Consider the following 22,780-nt stretch of genomic DNA (forward strand, 5'->3'; position numbering starts at 1 on the left):
CTTGTAGATTTGGCTAGTTGATAGTTGCAAAAAGAAATATCGCAATGGGTTGGAAAGCAAACGCAGCGCTCAAAGTGTAAAAGTGATTAAACAATGTTATGAATTGTTCACGGGCTGAAATAACTGTTAACTGCCCTGCAAAGAAGAAATACCAAGACAGCATCCATGGATTTCTGGGACATTAGAATACTGGCACTTAAGTTTGATGAGCAACCATGTTCACCAATATATTGAATGTAGTCGATACTCCTCCTACAGACTTAAGCTCTCAAAAGGTCTTGGACTGGCTGGATGGTTTATTCAGCGATGACACAGCTGGTAAAAAGGCATTTTATAATTAAAATCTTTTTGGATTCCAAATAGTATCATTTCCTACCAGGGAATATATGTTTAAAAATAATCTGATGTTAACTCTTGCAAAGCATGCATTAGACCTTTGCGGTCCCGTTTGAATACAGGCAAGAATTTTGGGTCCGATGTACAAAAATGAATTTAGACAAGTCTGACTTTGAATAACTGACTGCAAAGTTTGTTGCTGCAGTTATATACTCAATAGGGAATGTCATTACTTGAAAATCAGGTGGAGTGGGAGGATAATCCCATTCAAGGATTGTAAAGAGGGACTTTTTCGCCACCCACACCTACAATTTGCATATTCAGAAATGTTTTCAGTAAAGCTCCAAACTCAGTCATTAGTTTCAGTTTTAATAACACCCTTTGCTGAATGGTATAGTTTTGCAGAAGCCACCATACGCTAAACAATGTAGTGAAAATCACTCTCTGGCTGTCTGACCCATCCCTTGCTTCCCCATTCATGAGATACAACTGTTCCAGCTGCAGCACCAGCTTTATACTGCAAGTGGTAAGCAAGAAATACCATAAACAAGTAGATACCAGCGAGCTGCAATGCAGAATTGAAAAAGAGCTTAGCACTTGAACAGCACGGAAGATGCAGGAACGCTCAATATTTACTGGCAAATAAGGGTGGAGCAGCCTGCAGAGGTGCATACCCCATGCACCATCAGTACAAACCACACACACTGAACTGGTATATGGTCTGTAAAGTGGATTTTGGCTGTCAACACGAGTGGCAAATGTTGAATGGCTCACCTTTAGCTCAGGGTTAACAGTCCAGCAAGACCTAATGCTGAGAATACAAATAAATTGGTCTTTGTGTGAATTCTCTAAAATCACTAAGGGGCTTAATATGATGTCAGGCAACGGGAGGTCGCAAACATAAGGGGGCACTGCTAGGGGCTCCCAAAGTCGCTTGCCAACATGCTTTCAATGTCGAAAAGACTGGCATGGAAAGCCTGCCAGAAACAGAGAATTGTAATCCGGACGGTGTAAAACACCGTCCATCTGGATTTCCGGGCCGGTCTCCAACTGGCCGTCGGGCTTCTTGAGCCCATCAGAATCCAGCCGGAATTACCGTCCGCTTTCACTTCTGACGCCTATATTGTAATTAGGCAGTCGGAAGTGAAACTGACGATCTCGGTCAGAAAGCTTAGGTTGGAGGCTTACCAACCGAGACTGTAATTGCCCCTAAGTTATTTGCATCAGACTCGAACAGCCACTGATTGGAGACACTGACATAATAAGTAAGCACAGAAGAATATTTCTCTCTTGCACTGTCATAATGCAATTCATGAGGTGCAGTGCAATAGAGACTATTTGCTTGTTTGAAGTTGGCAAGACACAGCAATACATTAATTGATTGTTGGCAATACACCATTTTGTAGCACCAGTCTTACAAGCCATAGCACCAGGCAGCCCTTAACTCCCTCCCCTTCCAGACACAGAGCTCATTTATCATTTAGCACACCCTGCAGTTTTCTTCCACTGGTACCGGACGGTCATTTAGTATTCAGAGTATCCGTCAGCACCTCTTCTGCACCAGCCCAGAGGGTAAAGGAGATTAGAATAATGTGATCATCTGAAGTCATTTTGCTCAGAAAACAGAGCTGGATCATGAGAAAGCGACAGGTACGAGGTTCCATCATTCTACTTTGCACAACTCACCTCTATATGGCAGATCACTATATCACTAAATTTGCATGAGAGGCACATGTTATGAGTGCAACTCCATGTCACGAAGTGCTAAGTGTGCCTCATAAGCCTCGAAGCAGAAGGCCCTCATGAGGCTTTGCTCGGAGAACAAGGCTGGATAATCAGAGAAACAGACTGGACCATGGAGCACCCACCAGTGGACCTGTGATGTGTGCAGGAGGTGGAGTAAGGGAGAGGGCTTATGAGTAACTCATGAGTTTGAGAAGCAGATAAACCTCAAGGTCTTGATGGTGCAAGGTTTCATACGTAAAGAAACTTGCTTGGATTCAATCCTCTTGAAATAAAAACGAATCTATTAATCAACATCTTTAGTTCAACTAATAATCGCACTACACGACATTCTAGTATCTAGAGGAAGCTTTCCTATGTGCTTTTACTAACAGTAACTCGAATGCATTAAAATGGGCGCCGAAAACGCGGGAACATTTCTGCGCATGCGTCTGCCACCCTCACGTGGTGTGACGTATCTTTCGCTTTGGTGGAAATTCTTTGCAGCTGCGCACGAGTATTTTAAGATGGCTGCTTCATGTTTCACATACTAAAGCACCTGCTCCTGCTTTAACTAAACTTTGTTCATGCCACTTAACTATTAATGCTATAGTTAAAATAAAGTAATGGGAATAGAGTAGAAATAAGTGGCATAAAGTGCATTCATTTATTTCCTTGTTCTAAATTGTTTCTCTTTGACATTGCTGCTAGCTCGTATTTGGGCCTGAAATATGTTTTCTGAACTTCATCTTGAAAGAGCTGCGTCTGCGCAGAGGAACTCTAAACCTCTGAAGCATTGGCATTGAAAAGCAGCCAAGTTCCGACTTACTTGTAATATTCCTGGGAAGATGACCGCCTGACCCCTCAAGAAGAACTGATGAAATACATTGTGTATACATTTGAAACATTTATTGCTGGGTGGAATAAAAGTGCATGGGAAAGTAAATTATGGGCGGGAACATTGATCTACAATATTGAATGGAAACTATTTCATACTGGTATGGTCTGATGACCTCTCCTTGTCTTTTTGGCCAATCAAATCAAGGGAATATTCGAATTCGCAACACTGGGGTGTGGTCCATTGCCCTGAGAATGGTAAAACTAAGGTAGGCTTAGCTAGTTATATTGTCTGACTTGTCCGAGTAGCTGACCTGTCACTGACCCAACGAATGCTATAGGAGATTGTGAGCAGAGGTGCTGGGGGAGCATTCTGTCCGAAGAATCGGAAATTGCTGGGGAGAAGAATCGATAACCAATCGGGGTCCGACAGTTAGCCGCAGAGAGGGGTGTGACGCAGGCGTTGCACTAAGCTGAGGGTTCCTGTCCTGACTCGTATCTGTCCTGACCTGATCATCACCTGTCCTGAACTGCATCTGTCCTGTCCTGATCCTCATTAACCTGTCCTGATCTGCACCTGTCTGGTTTCATTTGCATCTGATCGGTGGGAAGTCCTGTGTTCTTTGTTCACTTTGAGGTGGAGACTTCCTCTCAGGATCCGCATCTGAATGCTGCAATCAGATGCAGATCCTGAGAGGAAGTCTCCACCTCCAATCACGCCGGTATCTACTTTCACCAGAGATGCGACGGGCCATTGAGCCATAAAGAATCAGACTGATGAACTCCTGTCTTTACCTTTGGAACTGTCCCCTCTTTCCTCTCTTGAGAAAGACCCGCTGCGACTACCCACAGGGGCGCATAAGGGACGAAACGTCGACGCATCCATAGGTTCAGAATCACCAGGATCCCCACAGAAACCATAGGAATCCCTGGTTGAAATCAAATCAACTTCTGGCCATCCAAAAACCGTTCTTGCATATATGTATATAGATTTATTTCCTCATACTGTATATATCATCACATTCATTGAGCACTTTTTTCACGAAAAAGTCACGAATTTGCACACTTGTATGACGGTCTTACCATGTATTGAAAATCTATCCTTGAATGAAGTAATTAGGATGTATATGGAAGCAATCCTGTTATAATTCATTTAATACAATGCTTTGACCTTATGACTTTGTTTTTGTTTTTTTTAGCATTTATTTCTCTAAAAAACATATGTTCATGTATCAGCGAGCTGATTTTGTTTTCATTTGCATCTATGAGCCTACTTCAAATAATCTGTCTTACCCGACAGAACTACTTTTTGTTTAACTACCTATTATTCTAACACCCTTGATCCCTTAGGACTTGGAATACAGGTGACAAGGATTGGTAAGTCAAGGTGTATAGTTATAAGTCCTATAGTACATAAAATCCTGATTGGCAAAGGTAAAAGCTGGATTACCTGTTCAAAAGTGTTAGACCTGGCATCATTGGCGTGAGTCTCCCTTCCATTTTTGACGGATTGCCTCCTCTGTTTTTATATGTTTTTGCTGGATTTATGCTTTGGGCACTGTGCCACTGCTAATCAGTGCCACAGTGCAAGTGCTCCCTATGTTAAATTAATGAACTGATTGGTTATTCCATGATTGGGTTATTTGATTTATCTGTCATGTGTGCCCAGGGCTTGTAAATCAAATGCTGCTGGTGGGCTTGCAGCACTGGTTGTGCCACCCACAGAAGCAGCCTGTAAAGTATGTCTCAGGCCTGCCATTGCAAGGCCTGTGTGCAGTCTAGCACTGCCATGTCGACTTGGCCAAGTACACCCACTTGCCAGTCCCTAAACCTTCCCTTTGCTTCATGTTGGACGACCCTATGGTAGGCCCAAGGGCAGTGTGCATTGTAAGTATAAGGTAGGACATGCTCTGATATGTGTAGCATGTTCTAATAGTGAATTACAGCCATTTTCGTTCTTCACTATTGAAGGTTACCTGTTCTCATAGGCCAGAATGGGCAGTTAGATTATTACATGCTTATAATCCTGACTGACTCGGGGAACATGGTAGAAATTCGAATTTAGTATGCCTGAACTCAGAATATTAAGATACATCTTTTAGTACAGTTAATTTTAATATTCTGTGTTTGCAAATACCATTTTAAGAAAGTAGGTATTTGCTTGCCTAATCGTTTGCGCCTGCCTCTGCTGGGTTGTGTATTCCTTATCTGGGTTGGTGAGTGACAAGGCTGGGGGATTCCAGGGGACAGGCTGGGGCAGCCCAGTGGTGATTAGAGAGATCTGCATCTAGATGGGAGGGAGGAGTTGCACCTGGGACCTGAATAGGGCTGGGCCTTCCCTCTACAAAGCTGGCTCCACCTCCTGTGGCTTGTCTGATGTCTCTGCCCTGCACTGTAAAAGGAGAGGAGGAATCATGCCAACAGAGTGCTCCAGAGCTGTATCTTCCCTCCCCTGTGCTGGCTCCACCTCTTGTGGGGCGTCTGATGTCTCTGCACAGTGAAAGGAAGAAGAGAGTCATGTAAACAAAGTGCTCAGGAACTGGTTTGGACTAAGCAGAGGCCTCTCTGCCTTCAGAGAGCAAAGGATTTTGGGGTATAAATGTTGGGACCCTGATCCCAAGAAATTATATCACTTCTGGAACAAGAAACCTTTCTGCCAAGGAGAAGAACCAAGAAAGCTGCAGGAGTTGTACTGCCCCTCTGCCAGTGTGCTGTTTGCTGGGTTGGCCTGCAGTGGTTCCTTCATTGCCAAGGGAAAGGAGAAGGACTTTTGAAAGGACTTTCATCAACAGAATATTCTCAAAGGCTTTAACTGTGCTTGCCTCCTGCTGAAGTCTCAGGGCCAAAAAACTTCACCTCCAGCCCCCTCCTGAATTTCCTTGCTGGGAATTCTGACTCCAGTCACTTGCGTGCCACTGGGAGCTGGAAGCGCGACGCATCGAGAAGAAGCGCGTCGCCACAGCTGAAATCATTGAAACGCCAGAGAAGCGAGCCTTCGCCGCATCTCCCTGGAAGTGTGTGTTCATCGAAGCTGCCTGCTGTCGCATCACCGGAGAAGCGTGACAACATCGAGAGAGTTGCCATCGCATCACCGGAGAAGCGTGTCGCAGGGCCTGTCGCGGCTCCAAAGTACAGAGTCGTCGCAAGGCTGCCTGGGCGTCATCGCATCAAGGGAACTATCTTCTTGCATCGCAACTGGATCATCGCATCAAGGCGCCATCTTGCACATTGCAACAGGCCCGCAAGCCGAGAATCTACGCATCACTTTCGCTCCGGTAAGGCTCACGACGAGTCCTCTACTCTGCGCAAGCATGGAGGAAGGACGCAACCGTTACCCCTGATCACAGAAACGACGCATCTCCTCTTTTGCAAGTCTTTTGTTTACTTTGCGTTACACATCCAGGTACCTTGTTGAGAACTGTCGCATTTACCAACAACTTGAAATAAGAGACTTTAATCATCTTTTAAGTAATCTTAAGTGTAGTATTGTGGATTGTTGTTGTTTGTGGTCTTGTGTTTAAGTCTATATAAAGAATACTTATTTTTATAAAACCTGTGTTGTGTCCATCTGTAGTGTTATCACTGTATTACTGTGTATATTCACAAATGCTTAACACACTACCTCTGAGATAAGCCTGTCTGCTCGTGCCAAGCTACCAAGGGGGTGAGCAGGGGTTATTAAGGAGTGTAATCCCCTTATCCTGACTTAGAAGTAAGGGTCCCTATTTGGACAAAGGTGATAACCATTGCCAACTAGAGACCCCCAGATCTAATAAAAAGTATGTATGTTTATGGGCCCAGGTGAGTATGGTAAATTGAGCAGGTAACTCTGCGCGCCATCAGTCTGTTTGGCACTTCTAGGTAGGCTCAGCTATTCAATTCCTTGCAATCCCACTGCAACAGCATGCACAGATCCTACTTGACAAAGGATATTTTTCCCTTGGTCCTTTGCCTTTCAGGGGTAAAGAACATTCAAGTTGGGTATCTAGGCAGATCACTGTATCACTAAGATTGGCATGCGAGGCACATGTTATGCGTGCAACTCCACGTCACGAAGTGCTAAGTGTGCGTCATATGCCTTGAAGCAGAAGGCCCTCATGAGGCTATGCTCGGATAGTAAGGCTGGATAATCAGGGAAACAGACTTGTCCAAGGAGAACCCACCAGTGGACCTGTGATGTGTGCGGGAGGTGGTGTAAGGGAGAGGGCTTAGGAGTAACCCACAGGGGTTTGAAAAGCAGATAAACGTCGAGGTCTGTTTGGCACTTCTAGGTAGGCTCAGCTATTCAATTCCTTGCAATCCCACTGCATCAGCATGCACAGATCCTGCTTGACAGAGGATATTTTCCCTTGGTCCTTAGCCTTTCAGGGGTAAAGAACATTTAAGTTGGGTATCTACGTTGCATTCTTGCTGGTGTAGAGATAAAACATTGCAGTTCCTGGTTTGATTACAACACTTGGGATCACAATTAGGAAATTATGTTTGATCATGTCACACATTTGAAGACAATAAAAAGATTCAATTTAAAAAACACTGTGTAGATGCACTACTTATTTATTGACAAAGCTCCTGAGTAAGGAACTTGCAAGGTGTTTTATAATAAATAGTAAGCTCTCTTCATGTGCTTGGCCATATGCGTCATGTCTATGGTTGGGTAATGTATTGATCAGGTAAAGAATACCACCAGCAACATAAGCAATACCAATCATACCACCATCAATACCAGTACCACCACTACCAATGTTAACTCCACCACCAAAACAACTGCAAATAGAACACCATCCCTGACAAACCAACGAAGCCGGACTTTAATTTGGTATTCCAGAGCTATCTTGTATCTTCCATGCAGACATTTTGTTTTTGACTCAGTTTCCAACGCATGCAGTACAGATTGGTAAACTGACCCAGCACACTAATTCTGCTTTTCAAAGTATTTTCCTTCAGTGAGATTGATATACATTACTTTTAAAACAGAATGCTACTGTAAACTGCAGCCCCAACTGTCATTGTCGGATTTAATGAATTACCGTTTCCGCCCAGCCCAGTGCAACATATTACACCCAAAAGTCAAGATCACGTGCCACACAAAGCACATGGATGTGGGGTCTTCAAAATATGATACCATTATCTTTTGAGCAGACTTCTACACATGCAAACGGGTGTGGAAGTTAACTGACAGGTGACAATATGAGGTTTATATGAAGTCTGAGAGTTAATATTTATGGACTGTAAAACTCAAGTCCACAAACATAGTAACTGTCTTTGTAAGTAGGTAGGCCATTATTACATCGCTGATGATAATTCAGTTTCAGGCGGCATCTACCCAATGTGCTAATCTACTCACAAGTTTTCAGTATGTAAATCCTGCTGAGAATCTTGCTGGCAAAAACCAGGGCGTTCCCTTTGGGGGCCCTAGAGTATGGTCCTGGGTACACAAAACAAAACTATCTGCTATTTGCCAACAAAAGTTGCAGCAGGATTTTCCGACTGAAAACATGTGGCCAAATAGCACAACGTACGGTATTTGCTCAGTAACAAATGTAACATCTAAAAATACCGAGAGACTTGGGATTCGAACCATGCTGTACTCGGTACCTTAGTGTACTGTATTCTAGTACAGAAGCGCGGACTTTTAACTAGTTGAAATGTAGGCCACTAAATCCCAATCCTAGTACAAATTTCTTCCACTAGTAACCTGAAGGAGGGATCGGTCTCCTCCACCAAGTTAACTGTGAAGCCCTGGTGGTAACGGTCTGGATTTTGAGAAAGACGCCTTAAAGAATTTGTAGATTCTTCTTTGCGCTTCTCCAGCTGGCTTTTCCTCGACTGTCATTTCTAGTACTTTTGCAAACAGTCTGTCTTATTCTTGTTCTTTTCAATTCCCTCACGTGAGCAGACTCCTTATGTGTCCTTTCAATCTCTTCACGGGCTACCCACCTTCGTTATAAAAACGGTGGATTGTGTGGGATCAGTAGAGAGAAAGCGGTCTGCGGAATTGGTTTCCCTCAGCACATTTTAATATTTTGCGGCTGAATTCATTTTCACATTCTCAAGTTATCAAGAGGTCATGACGGAGGCCACGCGTATACGGTCACAATGTTACACTGTGTGCAACTGCTGCTGATTCTGCACATCTTATCGCTCTCCACGTTGAGTCTGAAGTCATCACACAAGGCATTTTTATCTGAATCGTTCTCCCCCAGCCACTCCTTCGCCAAGACTACGATATGAGGCATGCGTATGCTCTTCAAGCTAGAAAGTTTTGATATTTGCTTTCATTTCTTAAAATAAATGGTACATGGCACATACAATACAAATATTCCACAAAGCGCTCCAATACTTGTCAATTAAGGGTGCTATCATACAAGAATGTTTGGGTGGTAAATGAAACCACTCTATAAAGACTACCAGAAACACTACTCAATAACAACAATACTAGTAGATTGTGAATTAACAAACTACCAGAAACATTATTCCATAATAACAAAACTAATAGATATAGTACATTAACTACCAGAAACGTTATTCCATAACAATACTAGTAGATATTACACCTTAACATAGTGCCACCAGTTAACAAACTACCAGAAACATTATTCCATAACAATACTCGTAGATATTGCACCTTAACATAGTGCCCCCAGTTAACAAACTGCCAGAAGCATTAATAACAATACTAGTAGATATTGCACATTAACAAAGTGTTTCCGCGAGAGGTGAAGCCTGTGGGGTCCAAGATGGCTGCTCTCTCTTGAGGCTCCAAGTTAGGCTCATCAAGTGGGATCCAGGTTGACCGGAACGCTTTCCAACGGGACGGGTGAGCACTGCAGCTGCAGACTACATTTATTTCCCAAGGAGAAGCCCACTACAAATAGTGACGATGTTTTGCTGGACAGGACTGCCAAGTGAGAGATGGACGGCTACCAACCTGCTAATTAATGGTTCAGTGAATGTAGTGTATGATGAGAGAGATACAGCCAGGAGAAGGGCGCCTAGGAGTAACAGCAGTGTAACTGAGCATTGGGGCGAGGCCTCCTGACAGCTAGAAAGTGGCACTTATTAAGAAAGGCGGAAAAGATAATGTCTGGCTAGTAGCTTGAAACGTGCAGGAGGAAACAGAATACACTCAATTATTGATCCCCCTACACCTCTGACTGAAGGGCAAAAACACTCTTAAAATGACTCTTTCCCACAGGCAACTGAACAAGGATATGGTTAACTGTATACACAGCAGGGTTGACACTGCAAATGTAATAGATTAAATCAGAAAAATTATGCATTCATACAAACTGCACTGAAGATAACAAATCAAATCAAATATGGTGTTTGTTAAGCGCGACTACTCACCCATAAGGGTCTCAAGGCGCTGGGGGTGTGGGGGGGCGGGGTTCGCAGGTTCCAGTCCATCAAGGAGGGGCTCGGTCGAAGAGCCAGGTTTTGAGGTTTCTTGCGAAGATGGGGAGCAATGTTATCTGTCTGAGGTGGAGCGGAAGGTCGTTCCAGGCCCTGGCCGCTGGGAAGGAGAAGGAGCGGCCTCCCGATCTGGACTTTCTGGTGCGTGGGACCACGGCGTAGGAGAGCTGGGCTGATCGTAGGGTCCTTTGGGGTGTGTGGAATTGGAGTCGGCTGTTCAGGTATGCTGTTTCGGTGTTGCTGAGGGCCTTGTGAGCATGGGTTAGCATCTTGAAGGTAACTAGCTTTGATGGGGAGCCAGTGGAGTGTGCGCAGGTGCTGGGAGATGTGGCAGTGGCTTGGCAGGTTGAGGACCAGTCTTGTGGCAGCGTTTTTGATGTACTGTAGCTTGCAGGGGAGGTTTTTGTTTATTCCGGCATAGAGTGCATTGCCGTAGTCGATCCTGCTGGTGACCAGGGCATGAGTGACGTTCTTTCTGTGTTCGAGGGGGATCCATTTGAAGGTCTTACGTAGGAGGCAGAGGGTGTGGAAGCAGAAGGACGATAGAGTTGGTCTGGCGGTCCATTTTGAGCTCAGAGTCCAGGATGCTTCCCAGGTTGCGTGCATGGTCCGTGGGGGTAGGCGGGCTTCCGAGGGCGGGAGGCCACCAGGTGTAGTTCCAGGCATATGGGTTTGAGCTCAGGATGAGTACTTCCGTTTTGTTGGTGTTTAATTGTAGGCAGCTGTTTTTCATCTATTTGGCGACTGCTTCCATGCCTTCTCAAAAGTTGTGTCTGGCAGTGTTGGGTAGGGAGAGGATGAGTTGAGTGTCGTCTGCGTATGACACAATGTTGAGTCCGTAGGTTCTGACGATGGGGGCGAGCAGAGCCATGTAGACGTTGAAGAGTGTAGGGCTGAGGGAGGACCCCTGGGGGACTCCGCAGGTGGTAGGCGAGGGTCTGAGAGGAAAGAGGGGGGGGGGGGGTGTGAAGAGTCTGATCCAATGCGTTTTGCCAGAGAGGAATGAGCAGATCCAGTCGAGGGTCTGGTCTTAGATCCCTGCGTCATGGAGTCTGTGTCGAACGCCGCTGAGAGGTCGAGGAGGAGAGGGCTGCTGTTTCTCCTTTGTCCGGTAAGGTACGGATGTCATCTGTTGCGGCAAGGAGGGCGGTTTCCATGCAGTGGATTTTTCTGAAGCCAGATTGCAAGGAGTCGAGGATGTTGTGCTCTTCGATGAATGTGGCTAGTTGGCTGTTGATGGCTTTCTCAATGACTTTCGCTGGGAACGGGAGCAGGGAAATGGGTCTGTAGTTTGAGGTCGGTGGGGTCCACCGAGGGTTTCTTCAGGAGGGTATTGATCTCAGCGTGTTTCCAGTCGTCAGGGAATGAGGTGGTTGCCAGGGAGCGGTTGATGGTGTGGCAGAGCATGGGTGCAATGGTGTTGGCGGCTCTATTGAAAATGTGGTGGGGGCAGTGGTCCCTGGGGGCCCCAGAGTGGATTGACTTCATCGTCTTCAGTGTGTCTTCGGTGGTGAGGGCTGTCCAGTTGTCCATCGCTGGCTTCAGGGTGTCTGCGTGGTTGGTGAGGGTTCAGTGTGTTGGTTATCTTAGTTGAAGTTGTCGTAGATGCTCTTGATTTTGTGGTGGAAAAAGGTGCTGAGTTTGTCGCAGGGGTCTTGAGAGGGAGGGATGTCAGTGGACTCGCTGGTGGGATGGGCGAACTCCTTGATGATGTTGAAGAGTTCTTTGCTGTTGTGTTTATAAGTGGAGATTCTGTCTACAATTGCTTTTTTCCTTGTTTTTCTGATGAGTTGGTGGTAGGCATTGGTGGCGGCTCTGAAGTTGTTGTGGGCTTATGTGGATTTGGTGTCCCTCCAGGCCTTTGAAGCAAGTGCCTCTGGACTCTCGAAGTTTGGTGGTGAACCATCTAGCTTTCTTGGCGTGGGTGGTGTTGTTTTTCTTGTGGGGGGCTATGTTGGTGGCGCTGTCGGAGATTCATCTGTGCAGGGTTCGGGCTGCGGTGTTGGGGTCGTCATTTTCCGCGATGGTTGGGGTCGAGTTGCTGAGTGATGAGGTTAGCTGGTCATCGGTGATTCTGGTCCAGTTTCTTCGTGGGAGCAGGTGCTGGTGTCTGTGGATGGTGGGTGCTGTGAAGGTGAAGTGGACGCATCAATGGTCAGTCCATGGGAGTTCGGTGTTGTGGTTGAAGGTGATGGAGTTGGAGTTTCCTGTTGTGAAGTGGTGTTTGAGGGTGTGTCCTGCTGAGTGAGTGGGTTCGGTAACGATCTGGTGGAGTCCACTGTTGTGGAGGTTGTCCAGGAGGGATGTGGTGCTGGGGTCTAGTTGGTTGTTGAGGTGGAAGTTGAGGTCTCCCAGTAGGGTGTTGTTGGTGGACGTGATGGCATGCGAGGAGATGGTATCCGTGATGGAGTTGGCAAAAAGTCTGCGGGATCCAGGGGGTCGGTAGATGTTAATGTTAATGTTAATGTTATGGTGATTTGTATAGCGCACGGCTGCCCCAGCCAAGGGGCGTCCCGGCGCTGCGAACAGACAGTTTACAGAAAAAAAGAGGCGCAGAAAATGGAATGGTTATTGAAAGAGATGTGTTTTGACAGCCTTTCAGATGAGGGTTCCTCGGAGGGTGGAGGTTGGGCTGGCCAGTATCTTGAAGTGAAGGTGTTCCATCAGGTCTGTGGGCTCGTCGGGGAGTGTGCTCAGGCGGAGGGTGGATTTGTGGACGATGGCGATTCCTCCTCCAGGGCAGGTGGGGCGGTCCTTTCTGGAGATCTTGTATCCTTGGGGAATGGTGATGGCGATGTCCGGTCCCGAGGTGGTGTTGGTCCAGTTTCGGTAAAGAATGCTACATCCGGGGTAGTGCTGTCGAGGAGGTCCAAGATTTAGGTGGCGTGTTTGTGGAGGGATCGGACGTTGGGAAGGATGCATTGCTGGGTCTTCGGTTCGGTTGTGTTCTTGCTGGGTGATTGTGCTGGGCCAGTGGTCTTGGCGGTGCTGCAGGTGTGCCGGCAGCGGTGACAACTGAAGGGTCCATAGGTGTCGGCTGGTGCTGCTAGCTTGCAGTTGTTGCTACCTCGGTTGAGAGCGTGGAGTGCCACTGGGTCGTAGCGTTGGCAGTGCAGCGATCCAGGGTTCCTGGTGCTGGTCGCATATGGGTCGCGGATGGGCGCAGACGGGCTTACCTTTGGCGCCCCGGCGGCGCGCCCGCACAGTGGCCGCCATTAAGTAGGGGTTGGGGAGGGCTAGACAGCTGGGAGGCGGGAGCAGGGAGGGAGCTGGATTGGGCCAGTCGCACTGGTGGTGCTGGTGTGGGGGGGAAGGGGCCACAGGGGCAGCAGTGGTGGGGAAAAACGAGCTAAAAAGGTAAAAGGCAAAAATAAAGTGAAAAGTGCAAATAAGGCAGCAAAAGTGCAAGAAAGAGTGGAGGAAAGACACAGAGGACAGAGGAGAGTTAAAAGGTTAGATTGAGATGAGGGCAAAAAACGAGTGAAAACCGGAGGAAAGACAGAGAAGGAGAGTGAAGGGGGGAGCTTGAAATGAGGGGAAAACGACAGAAAATGGAGGTTAAGACCCAGAAGGAGAGTGAAGGGGTGATATAGAAGGGAGGGAAAAAACAAGTAAAAAAGCGGATCAAGAGAATGGAAACAGAGGTCCACTGGACCACCAGGGATGAGGCGCAGGGATAATTGCGGGTGGAGGAGGGCCTCAAACCAACACTCGAGAGTGCAGGGGCTAGGGGGAAGGCCTCACTTAATGCTGGAGCTGCGAGGGAGGGAGAACAATTTCACTGACAATGAGTCAGTGGTCTAAGCTATAGCAAACATTAATTCTAAAACATATTTAAAACTGCACACCCAAAACTATCTACCACCTACCCTAGAAGGGAAAGTGGAGATTCTGGAGAAAAAAGCCACAAGCTGCAAACCTGAGGATTTTAGGGGTTCTGGGTATTAATGGAAAGCCCTGAAAGGTGTCAACAGAACTACAAAACCACTTTGAGATGTATGAGCACTTGGATGGTAGTTCTGTCCCAACCTGCTAAGGAAAACCACTAATCGGATCAGAGGGTACTGATATTTCTCAAAATGCAACATAAAAGCCCAACAGAGAAGGTGAACTCTACTGAAAATAAAATGGGTGTCATCATGAATGGAGATCCATCCTGAAGTCCTATATTTGATATGCCAAGGAGGATCCTCTCATGGAGACTCAGTAATGTCTAACAGCAATGTCCGTTAAAATCCCTGTTGAACATTACAAATTACATATGCTGCTTTTTTTTCTACGGTGAGAAAGGTATGTGAAACTTTTTTTTTGTTGTTTAATTAAATAGCCATTGCTAGACAATGCAAACATTTACCCCCAGTCAAGAGACCTGGGTTAAATCCATCGTTCTTTTTCTCACCATACCACCCCAGCCATATGCAAATCAGTCTTGACCCTGTACCTCATGGGAACAATCCAGACCAAACTGCCATGCCAGGTCCTCCCTGGACAGGAAACAGCATCCTGGGACCGGTTTCTGGGTATTACCCTTCATCAGCCAGGCTGGCTTGAATCCAGTGGCACGGTGAGCAAGGGACCCACGTCTGGGCATACCCATCCCACTAAGGGTGAAAAGTGCTAAGCAAAGTTTCAGCACTCTGTCCATCATCTCATTGTGTTTGCCCTAATTTGGCAGGGTATGCCCAGACGTGGGTCCCTTGCTCACTTTGCCACTGGATTTCAAACCGGTCCCAAGATGCTTGTTTCTGGTTCAGGGAAGACCTGGCTTGCCAGTTCGGGCTGGACTGTTCCAATGAGGCACAGGATAAAGACTGATTTGCATATAGCTGGGTCTGAACTGAGGTGGCGAAGTGAGCTAAAGAACAATGATCGATTCAACCCAGATATGTGACTGGGGGTGAGTGTCTGAAAAGTTTCAGCACTCCATCCAGCACCTCCTTGTGTTTGCCCTGTCTGTCCAGTGGCCACCAAACTGTTCTGAAAGCACCTGCCATTAAAGTTCTCACACATGCTAAGCCACGACACAGACATTGTTTGAATGTGTATCAGAAAGTTGATAGGACGACTGAGCATTGAGATTGACTAAACAAACAGGCTTATTAAGAACATTGTGTGTAATCCATGAGGCTATATGGACTGTTGCCTTACTTCAAACCCTGAGCCATCTACTATTGGCTTTCTTTGGGGCTTAAGGAGAGGCCATGGCTTCTCTACACCCTACCCTCTTCAACCCGCTTACCTACTACCCCCAATAACACTTGCATCGAAGGAAGGTTTATGCCCTGTAGCGCATGACCTAAATAAACAGAAGTCAGAAACAGGCAGTAGCTGCAAAGTCACCAACATAATAAAGAAGTTCCACAGGGATCACCGAGAAACACCAGATGCATGGCATGACATAATTGGCAATGCTATAATTGAGTTGAAGCACCACTAGTTTTGGCATTACTGAATATTTGAGAAATCCCAAGGCATATCTGAGCAACAGGAGCTCGGGTAACACTGAAGAGCGGCACCACTGTCATAACAAAACAGCAGCATATCTACATGAGTAACATAGCTACAGCGTCACGTGAGTACTGAGCATCAGCACCTCAGCATCCAGTAACTAAGCTACAGCAGCACATGATTAAACGAGCTGCATCGGTACTGACTTAATGTACACCAACACCACTAGCATAAGCAGCAGAACTGACATAATTGTGCGATGGCCTGATGCAAGTGCCAGTGCCCTACACCCACAACATGAATGGACTGGATGGACTCTTAGGGATGCTACCAGCATTCCAGATTATAACTGCAGCAGTTCCACAAGGATTTTGGTTTCAGGCAAATTAATATTATTGGGATGTAAATTGTAGTGGCGGCTCGCTCGGAATGGGGGTGGTTGGGTGGAAGGGGGTTAAACACAAAAAAAAAAGTTCACTCTCTGCCGCATGCCTCTCCCGCTGCCGCACACCTCTCCTACTCTGCTGGAACGACGGGAAGCACTCAGGCTTCTGGGCTCTCCCAGCCAATCACGACACTGCGTCGTGATTGCTTGAGCATCCTTTTTGGATGCTCAGGCAGTGCCTGGGGAGGCAGGGCATGTTCTCTATGGGGCTCTGCAACACGGCCCAATACAGAACATGCCGAGTGCGCATGACGGTTTGGTCGGCCCTATAGGCTCGGCCAAACTGTCATGTGCACTCTGAGGAGTGCAAATCACTCCCCCCTTGCTCTGGCGTCAGGGAGCCAGCACTGGCCCGACTCCCGAAAAAAAAAATGATAACGTCGTTATTATCATTTTCTATTTTTCACAGCTACAATAGCAATGGGGCGACGCTCCTCTGCTAAGGCGGAGGAGCTGCCACTGGTAAATTGCCCTGGAAACTGCAATAAATCTACTAGCACGGTATTTTTGAATTAGCTTTTATTTCTTCTGTGACTCGGCTTTGTGAAGGGACTTATGTCTAGTGAGTCAGGAGATATAATTGTACCATTCTTCCCATGCAATAAACAATCGTCGCTACGGATCCAGGTTTTTTTGTTTTTTTACTGAACACGTGTATTACACAAATGTATCTATTGACGCAAAATAGTCTCAGCGAAAAGGGGGGTATTGAAGTATGTCTAGCTTTTGATATCATTCAATTATTTTTTACATAGATCTGTTCTAAAATTGCGACATAAGCCGAAAGAAAAGAGCTACACACGAAATGGGAATGGCATAAGAAAAAATATAATAAACTGAATGAAAATCGTGCTTTCGAACGAGTCGCAGTATAAGAACAATTCAGCGTTTCATGAAATTCACGCAACTGCTTACATGCCCTTCCCTGTAATACCTCGTCCCTTGAGGTGACTGGTCACATTCAACAAACTTGCTCAATCGGTGTGGCAGCGGATCCACATAAAAAAAAGATTCCAGAAAGACTTTTGGTTCGAAGCCAGGGCCTGCATTTTGCGGACATCTCTAAAGCCAGGCCACCAAACGGCACCCTATCCGTCTTTCCGATCAGCACCAGCAAAACTGGACAGCACAGATCTGCATTTTAGCAGAATTGGAAATCGCCTGCCGTGCACGTCTACTGTCCGTCAAAGGTGAAGACGTTCTCTAAAAGAAACGTGTATGCCCTGCTTTGAAAGGCGAGGAGAAGTAATAAATAAACGCATGGAAATTTCACTGTGACTCATTCCATAAAGATACATATTTTAGCATAACCTTTAGGCTAAGATGGAAGGCACTTTTCAACAACACACCTGAACAATACACAGAGTAAAGCTGGCCGAACCCTGGCCTGATTAAAGGGAGAAAACATGACTAGCACTTCCACTGTCCCAGTGACCTTGACAGGAACAGTAATTTCACTGTACTTTCCTAGTCGCCACAAACAAAAAATCAATAGACCTCATAATGTCATGTCGAATGCCACAGCAGCCTTTAGATCTACACAGCTTAAGCTTCTTTATCTGAAATGAGGACATTTCAGCTCAAGGGATTATCCACACATTTCATTGCATTTTAAAACCTGTGGTTTACTTTTTCAGTTATCATTGATGTCAGAGGGGGTATCGGTGTGTGAGATGGCACTCAGGCAGTGTGAGGTTCAGCTAGGGTTCTGACTTGGCCACGATGTTGCTCGTCAGTGCCTCACAAAAAATAACTTACATAAATTAAGGGGTCAACATTCCAAAGTCAATCTGGGGGAAAATTCATATTCCAACATCAAGTGGCACAAACTGATGTTTATATATACCTGAACTGTGGTTGTTAATACCAGGGGTGGTTCCTGCTTTAGGGCGTTGGGGTGTTGCCCCACTGAAATTTGGCCACCAGTACATTCAAATGAATATACACAATACGGGACACTTACATTAATTTGAAAGTAATTCAAAAAGTGCAACTTGCGAGTCAGCATTCCGCGGTAGGCATGGCAGCGGCTCTGAAGGGGGTGGAGCATCAATTAATTTGGTAGGCAGACACACATGGGTCGCAGGCATCGAGAGCACGGCACCTAGACCACAAAGTGCGCATGTTGGGTTGGATATGACTTTCCCCAGCCAGCCCGTCAAGCACACTAGAGGTTTCTCCACTCTCCACATTAGTGAGGAGGGATTGCTCTAAGCCACAGACCCTCAGTCTCCTAAAGAGCCGTGATTCGCCCGCTCAAGCCAATCCTGGCGCTGCTCTCTTGCTGTGTAACAGCAAGGGATCCGCCTCGGGATTGGCTGAGAAACGCGGTTGCTGAGGCCTAGCATAGGCCTCTCTGGTGCACAGTTTGTGCACATGGTGCAGCGTTGTGGGATGTTCTGCCCACAGAGTAATGAAAAATCACTGTAATGGCTTATTGTCAAGCCATGCAGTAATACGGCCATTTCTGTTGCTGCTGGGCCGCTGCTCGGCAATGTCGGTCTTCCCCGCTCCCCTCTTTCGGAGAGCGATCAGGACGGAGTCAGCGCAAGAACATACCTATGACCTTACATCTGCAGTGGCCACGCAGGCTCGAGTCGAGCCTTGTGTGTGACTGATGCCACAACGAAGATCTGACTCCGAAGTTGAGTGGACAGTCAGTGGACTTGGGTCAGTAACAGCCAGCGCCACTTAACCCCGAGCAAAAGTAGGTGACTCAAGTTGTTGGATAAAAATGTGATATATTTTCATTGTGTATGTTATATGGACGTGGAACTGGATAAAGGAAGGCAGCATTGGTGTCTCAGCAAGTGTTTAGTGGTGACGGAGAGGAGAAGCGAGGGGAGGTTAGGTAACGTTCGGAATGGTTGGTAGTTTGGTCAGGTCATCATTAACAAAAAAATCTATGTATGGAACAGTTGAAGGGTTGGTTTAAACCCTCCTTTCCTGTATCTCTCCACCTACACAATTATGTGCCTTTGTGTCCGTCTCCTGTTTGGAGCCTGGTTAACTGTGGCTTTTGCCACCCTATAAATTCTAGCTCAACATTAGTCACCTAAAACATACTTTAACTATGTGCCAAGCTAGAGCATTTATGACATACCACGACTTCTAGGCCAACCGTATTTGCAATATTTGTCCTTTTTAGAATGCTATAGAGTGCTAATCATGTGAGAAAACGGAAACAACATGTCCAAAATGGTTGACAATTTGTCTGTGTCCACTGTGCCCCGTATTTCAGCAAACTGTGAACAAACCACAAAAAGCCAGCGGTCGGTATCACGAATGGTATTTGTGCCCCAAGTTGGCAACAATGCGGACTGAAAATGTTGTGTACCCTTTATAGTGTGGAAATTTCAGCTCTACTGGATTTAATATAGATCATTTGGGTAATTAACTAAATACACTGCATAGTTTTATCCTAACAGATTATTATGCAAGGGGAAAACCAAGCATAGAGCGATATCTCCTAAGGTTGACCTACTGCTGGTACAGTACCCTGCGCTGGTGCTCCAACAAAGCTACCTTGTGCTTCACTGGATGTTAAATAGCAGGCCCGGCTGTGCGGCAGTCTGTGTTTCACTAGTGCCGGAGCAAAGCCGAAGTAAGTCCAGCCTGGTGACCTAAAGACATGGAGCAAGGATATAAAAGGGCCTTCGACGATTTTAAGGTTGCTGTGATGCTACCATTCCTTTGAAGAATCACACCTGAGTCGAGTGTGTTTTATATGCGTTTCTTCAGCTGTGTTTAGTTGAAGAGAAAAGTCACACATTAAGACATTCCTCTGACGAGATTACTACAATGAGCACAGTGACATTAAGTTATGATTATGCATGTTTATAATTGAGGCTTATGTAGAAAGCAGGAGAGCGAGGAATAAGTAGAGGGGTACGTCCTCTTCCCCAATATAGCAGTACAAAGAGCATGGACGAACCCACAGGTAAGTGGTAACACTTGTGTTGACTCAAGATGATGTGAAAGAGTACAGACATTAACTGGATTTGTAAAAAGACCCCTCGCCCACCAACCTAGTATAAGGCATACTTCATCATTGGAGTCCCAGCTGGGCTACCAAATGCAACCCAGCTGTGCTTCAACGCCTGACTACAGCATAGCAGGTTTTTTGGGGGGTTCAGTGAGGTGTGCTTTGGGAGTGGTAAAGTTAAAAATGTCTAAGGAATACCCAAACAAAAGAAATAAAAAAAAAAACACCTTATAGGGTCTTAGGACATGATTAAAAACTAAGGCGGGATATAGTGAAGAGGACAATGTACCTTCAATATCCTTTAGGTGTAGGGCAACATGTTTCAGCCTTTTAGAGTAATCCTAAAGCTTTCTTCAGGACCAGTGTAAAAAAAAAAAGGGTGAGGTGACTACAAAAGTGGAGGTAGCCACGTGAGTGAGATATCAGCACACATGCTAAGTGTGCACACATGCTAAGGTGTGCTGTGTATGTAGTGGAAGAACCATACTTACGGACCCACTTAATGGTGGACATTTCAGACAATTTACAAAAGATCAGACAGATACTGCAAAGGGGTGTCTCCTGTAATTAAACATTCGTCAAGGATGGCCTCCCACCATTCAAACCTGTTCAGTACTTGCCAGGAACCCGCCGGTGAGGCGGTCAGGTATCAATGAGACACGAAGTCTGGCACAGTCTGCACGTTTTGTCCAGTCCAACAAATTACAATAACTTGTACTTTCTTAGTAGATTTCATTTGTAAAGATATATCAATAAATAAGGAAATCTGTGTGGTACTCAGCGTTGTTATCTCAAAGTCTGTTAGGAAGTTCTATTGTTATACTGAATAAGCAGCTACCTCCTACATCATTATCATATGAAATCTCCTAAATTGAGGTCTTAACTACACTTTAACAACTGCCCTATTACCCACGAACACTGATCAAACCTGCACCCAAATTGTGGTCAACAAACCACATGCAGAGGAAGGGTGGCTGAATATCCTGGAGAAAGAAGTTCTGCTCTAAAGGTTTTGTTGACATCTTTTGGTTCAAAAACTGTCGTTGCCTTGTTGGTATTTTGATGGAGCATTAATGAACAAACAACAACGTAGGCGCCTTGCCGAGGATCTCCTTAAATAAATATAATACAGTAAAGTTATCTGAAATGGGATTTTAAGTGTTAATCTGAGGAGTTATAGAAAAACAACGCCTGAATGTCTTGCCCAGTTACAGGTTATACTGCGAGAAAACATTGTTCATACTAATACTATAGCTAACGACCAGAAAACGTAAATACAAAAAAATACAAATAAATAAATAAAATATTCAGCATCTCTGACACTTCAAATTGGGGGCTAAATTTAGAGGTTTAAAGAGTCTCTCTTTGGTTTCAAGCATCCCCTTTTGCGCAGATAAGACTAGCGTTATGATATTGTGTTGATACCCAGATTTCCAGCTAAACAGAGCACATGGTCATGTCATCAAACAATGGTAAATCTGCCGCCCTATTGGCCACCAGCTCATGGAACACGCGCGCACTGACCAATGAGAAGGTTCGCGGCGCCTGCTAGGCATGCAAACGAGCCTGCAGCACGAGCCCCGGTCCGCGGTGACAGCCTGCAAGTACCCACCTGGTCCCAGCGCAGCCAGAGGCAGGCGGCGTCGTCCAGTTGCGAGTCCCCGGTGCACCTGGGCAGCAGCTGGTTTGAGTTGACATCCTCGCCGCGGTCTCCCATGGTGGTGGCAGCAGTCCGGTCGCAGCTCCTCTATTGCACGGCGTTAGCTAAAAGCTCGGGCTACGAAAGCTGCGCCATGGAAGCTTCGGGTGCTGGGGTGATGGAGCGCTAGACGTTGGCGTCTCCGAGCTCGGCGTCCCACGCAGCTTCCAGCAGCCTCTCGCTTGATCTCCCTTGGGCACCGTTTGTTCCAGAAGGAACGCTTCGGAGGAGAGGGGAGGGAAAGAGCCGACCCCTCTCTGTTAAACGTAAATAACGGCCGTCGCGCGCAGCGCCACACTGACAGCCGCGTGCACGGGCTGCCGTTCCTAGCACCTGCGCGCGCTCACTCCCGTTACCCTATTGACAGCCGCTGGAGGCGGCGCGAGGACAGAAAAAGAAGAAGTGAATTCGGTCATGCTCTTGGCAGGCGAGGGAGTACGCTTCGCGCATGCGTCAACCGCTATCCTGCCACCATGGGAAATGTGGTTTTAGGTTTAAAGACTCCTTTCTCCGAGGCTTGTTTAAGATGACTCAGAAAGCTGCCGAATGTAAATGTTGATACGTTTACAAACATGTGTTTTCCCTCACTTAGTTCCTCTACAAATCTGTATTCCTCTCCAATTCCACTGCCCCTTAAGCCCCTCTCATGCGCCCTGCCCATGTTTAATATATTTTAACATTAAAGGCCAACGTGATTGCTGGAAAATCTGAAGCTCACCCCCCCCCCCCCCCCCCATATGTTACAAACCAAGCTACGCCCCAGGGAGCCATAATTGGGGTGTTTGTGAGAACCCCACTATACCCCAATTCTGGTATTCTGGCTGCTTTTAATTGTAATAGGGTGGCATGGGCACCCGTTTTTAGGTCGAAGCCTACCATACAGCACAGCTGTTTG

The 22,780-nt window shown here is 46.3% G+C and overlaps 1 protein-coding gene across 1 annotated transcript in view; it reads right to left on the reverse strand.

Moving 5' to 3' along the window:
- The window catches only part of PGM2L1 (phosphoglucomutase 2 like 1), a 680,235-nt gene extending 657,972 nt beyond the window's left edge, over positions 1-22,263 (reverse strand). The window contains exon 1 of the mRNA XM_086933811.1: positions 21,799-22,263. Within this exon, the coding sequence (XP_086789937.1) occupies positions 21,799-21,903 (105 nt within the window). The 5' untranslated portion in view covers positions 21,904-22,263. The remainder of the gene's footprint in view (positions 1-21,798) is intronic.
- Between the last annotated feature and the right edge of the window lie 517 nt (positions 22,264-22,780).

The sequence above is a fragment of the Lissotriton vulgaris genome, chromosome 8 (genome assembly GCF_964263255.1).
Source record: "Lissotriton vulgaris chromosome 8, aLisVul1.2, whole genome shotgun sequence".
NCBI lineage: Eukaryota > Metazoa > Chordata > Amphibia > Caudata > Salamandridae > Lissotriton > Lissotriton vulgaris.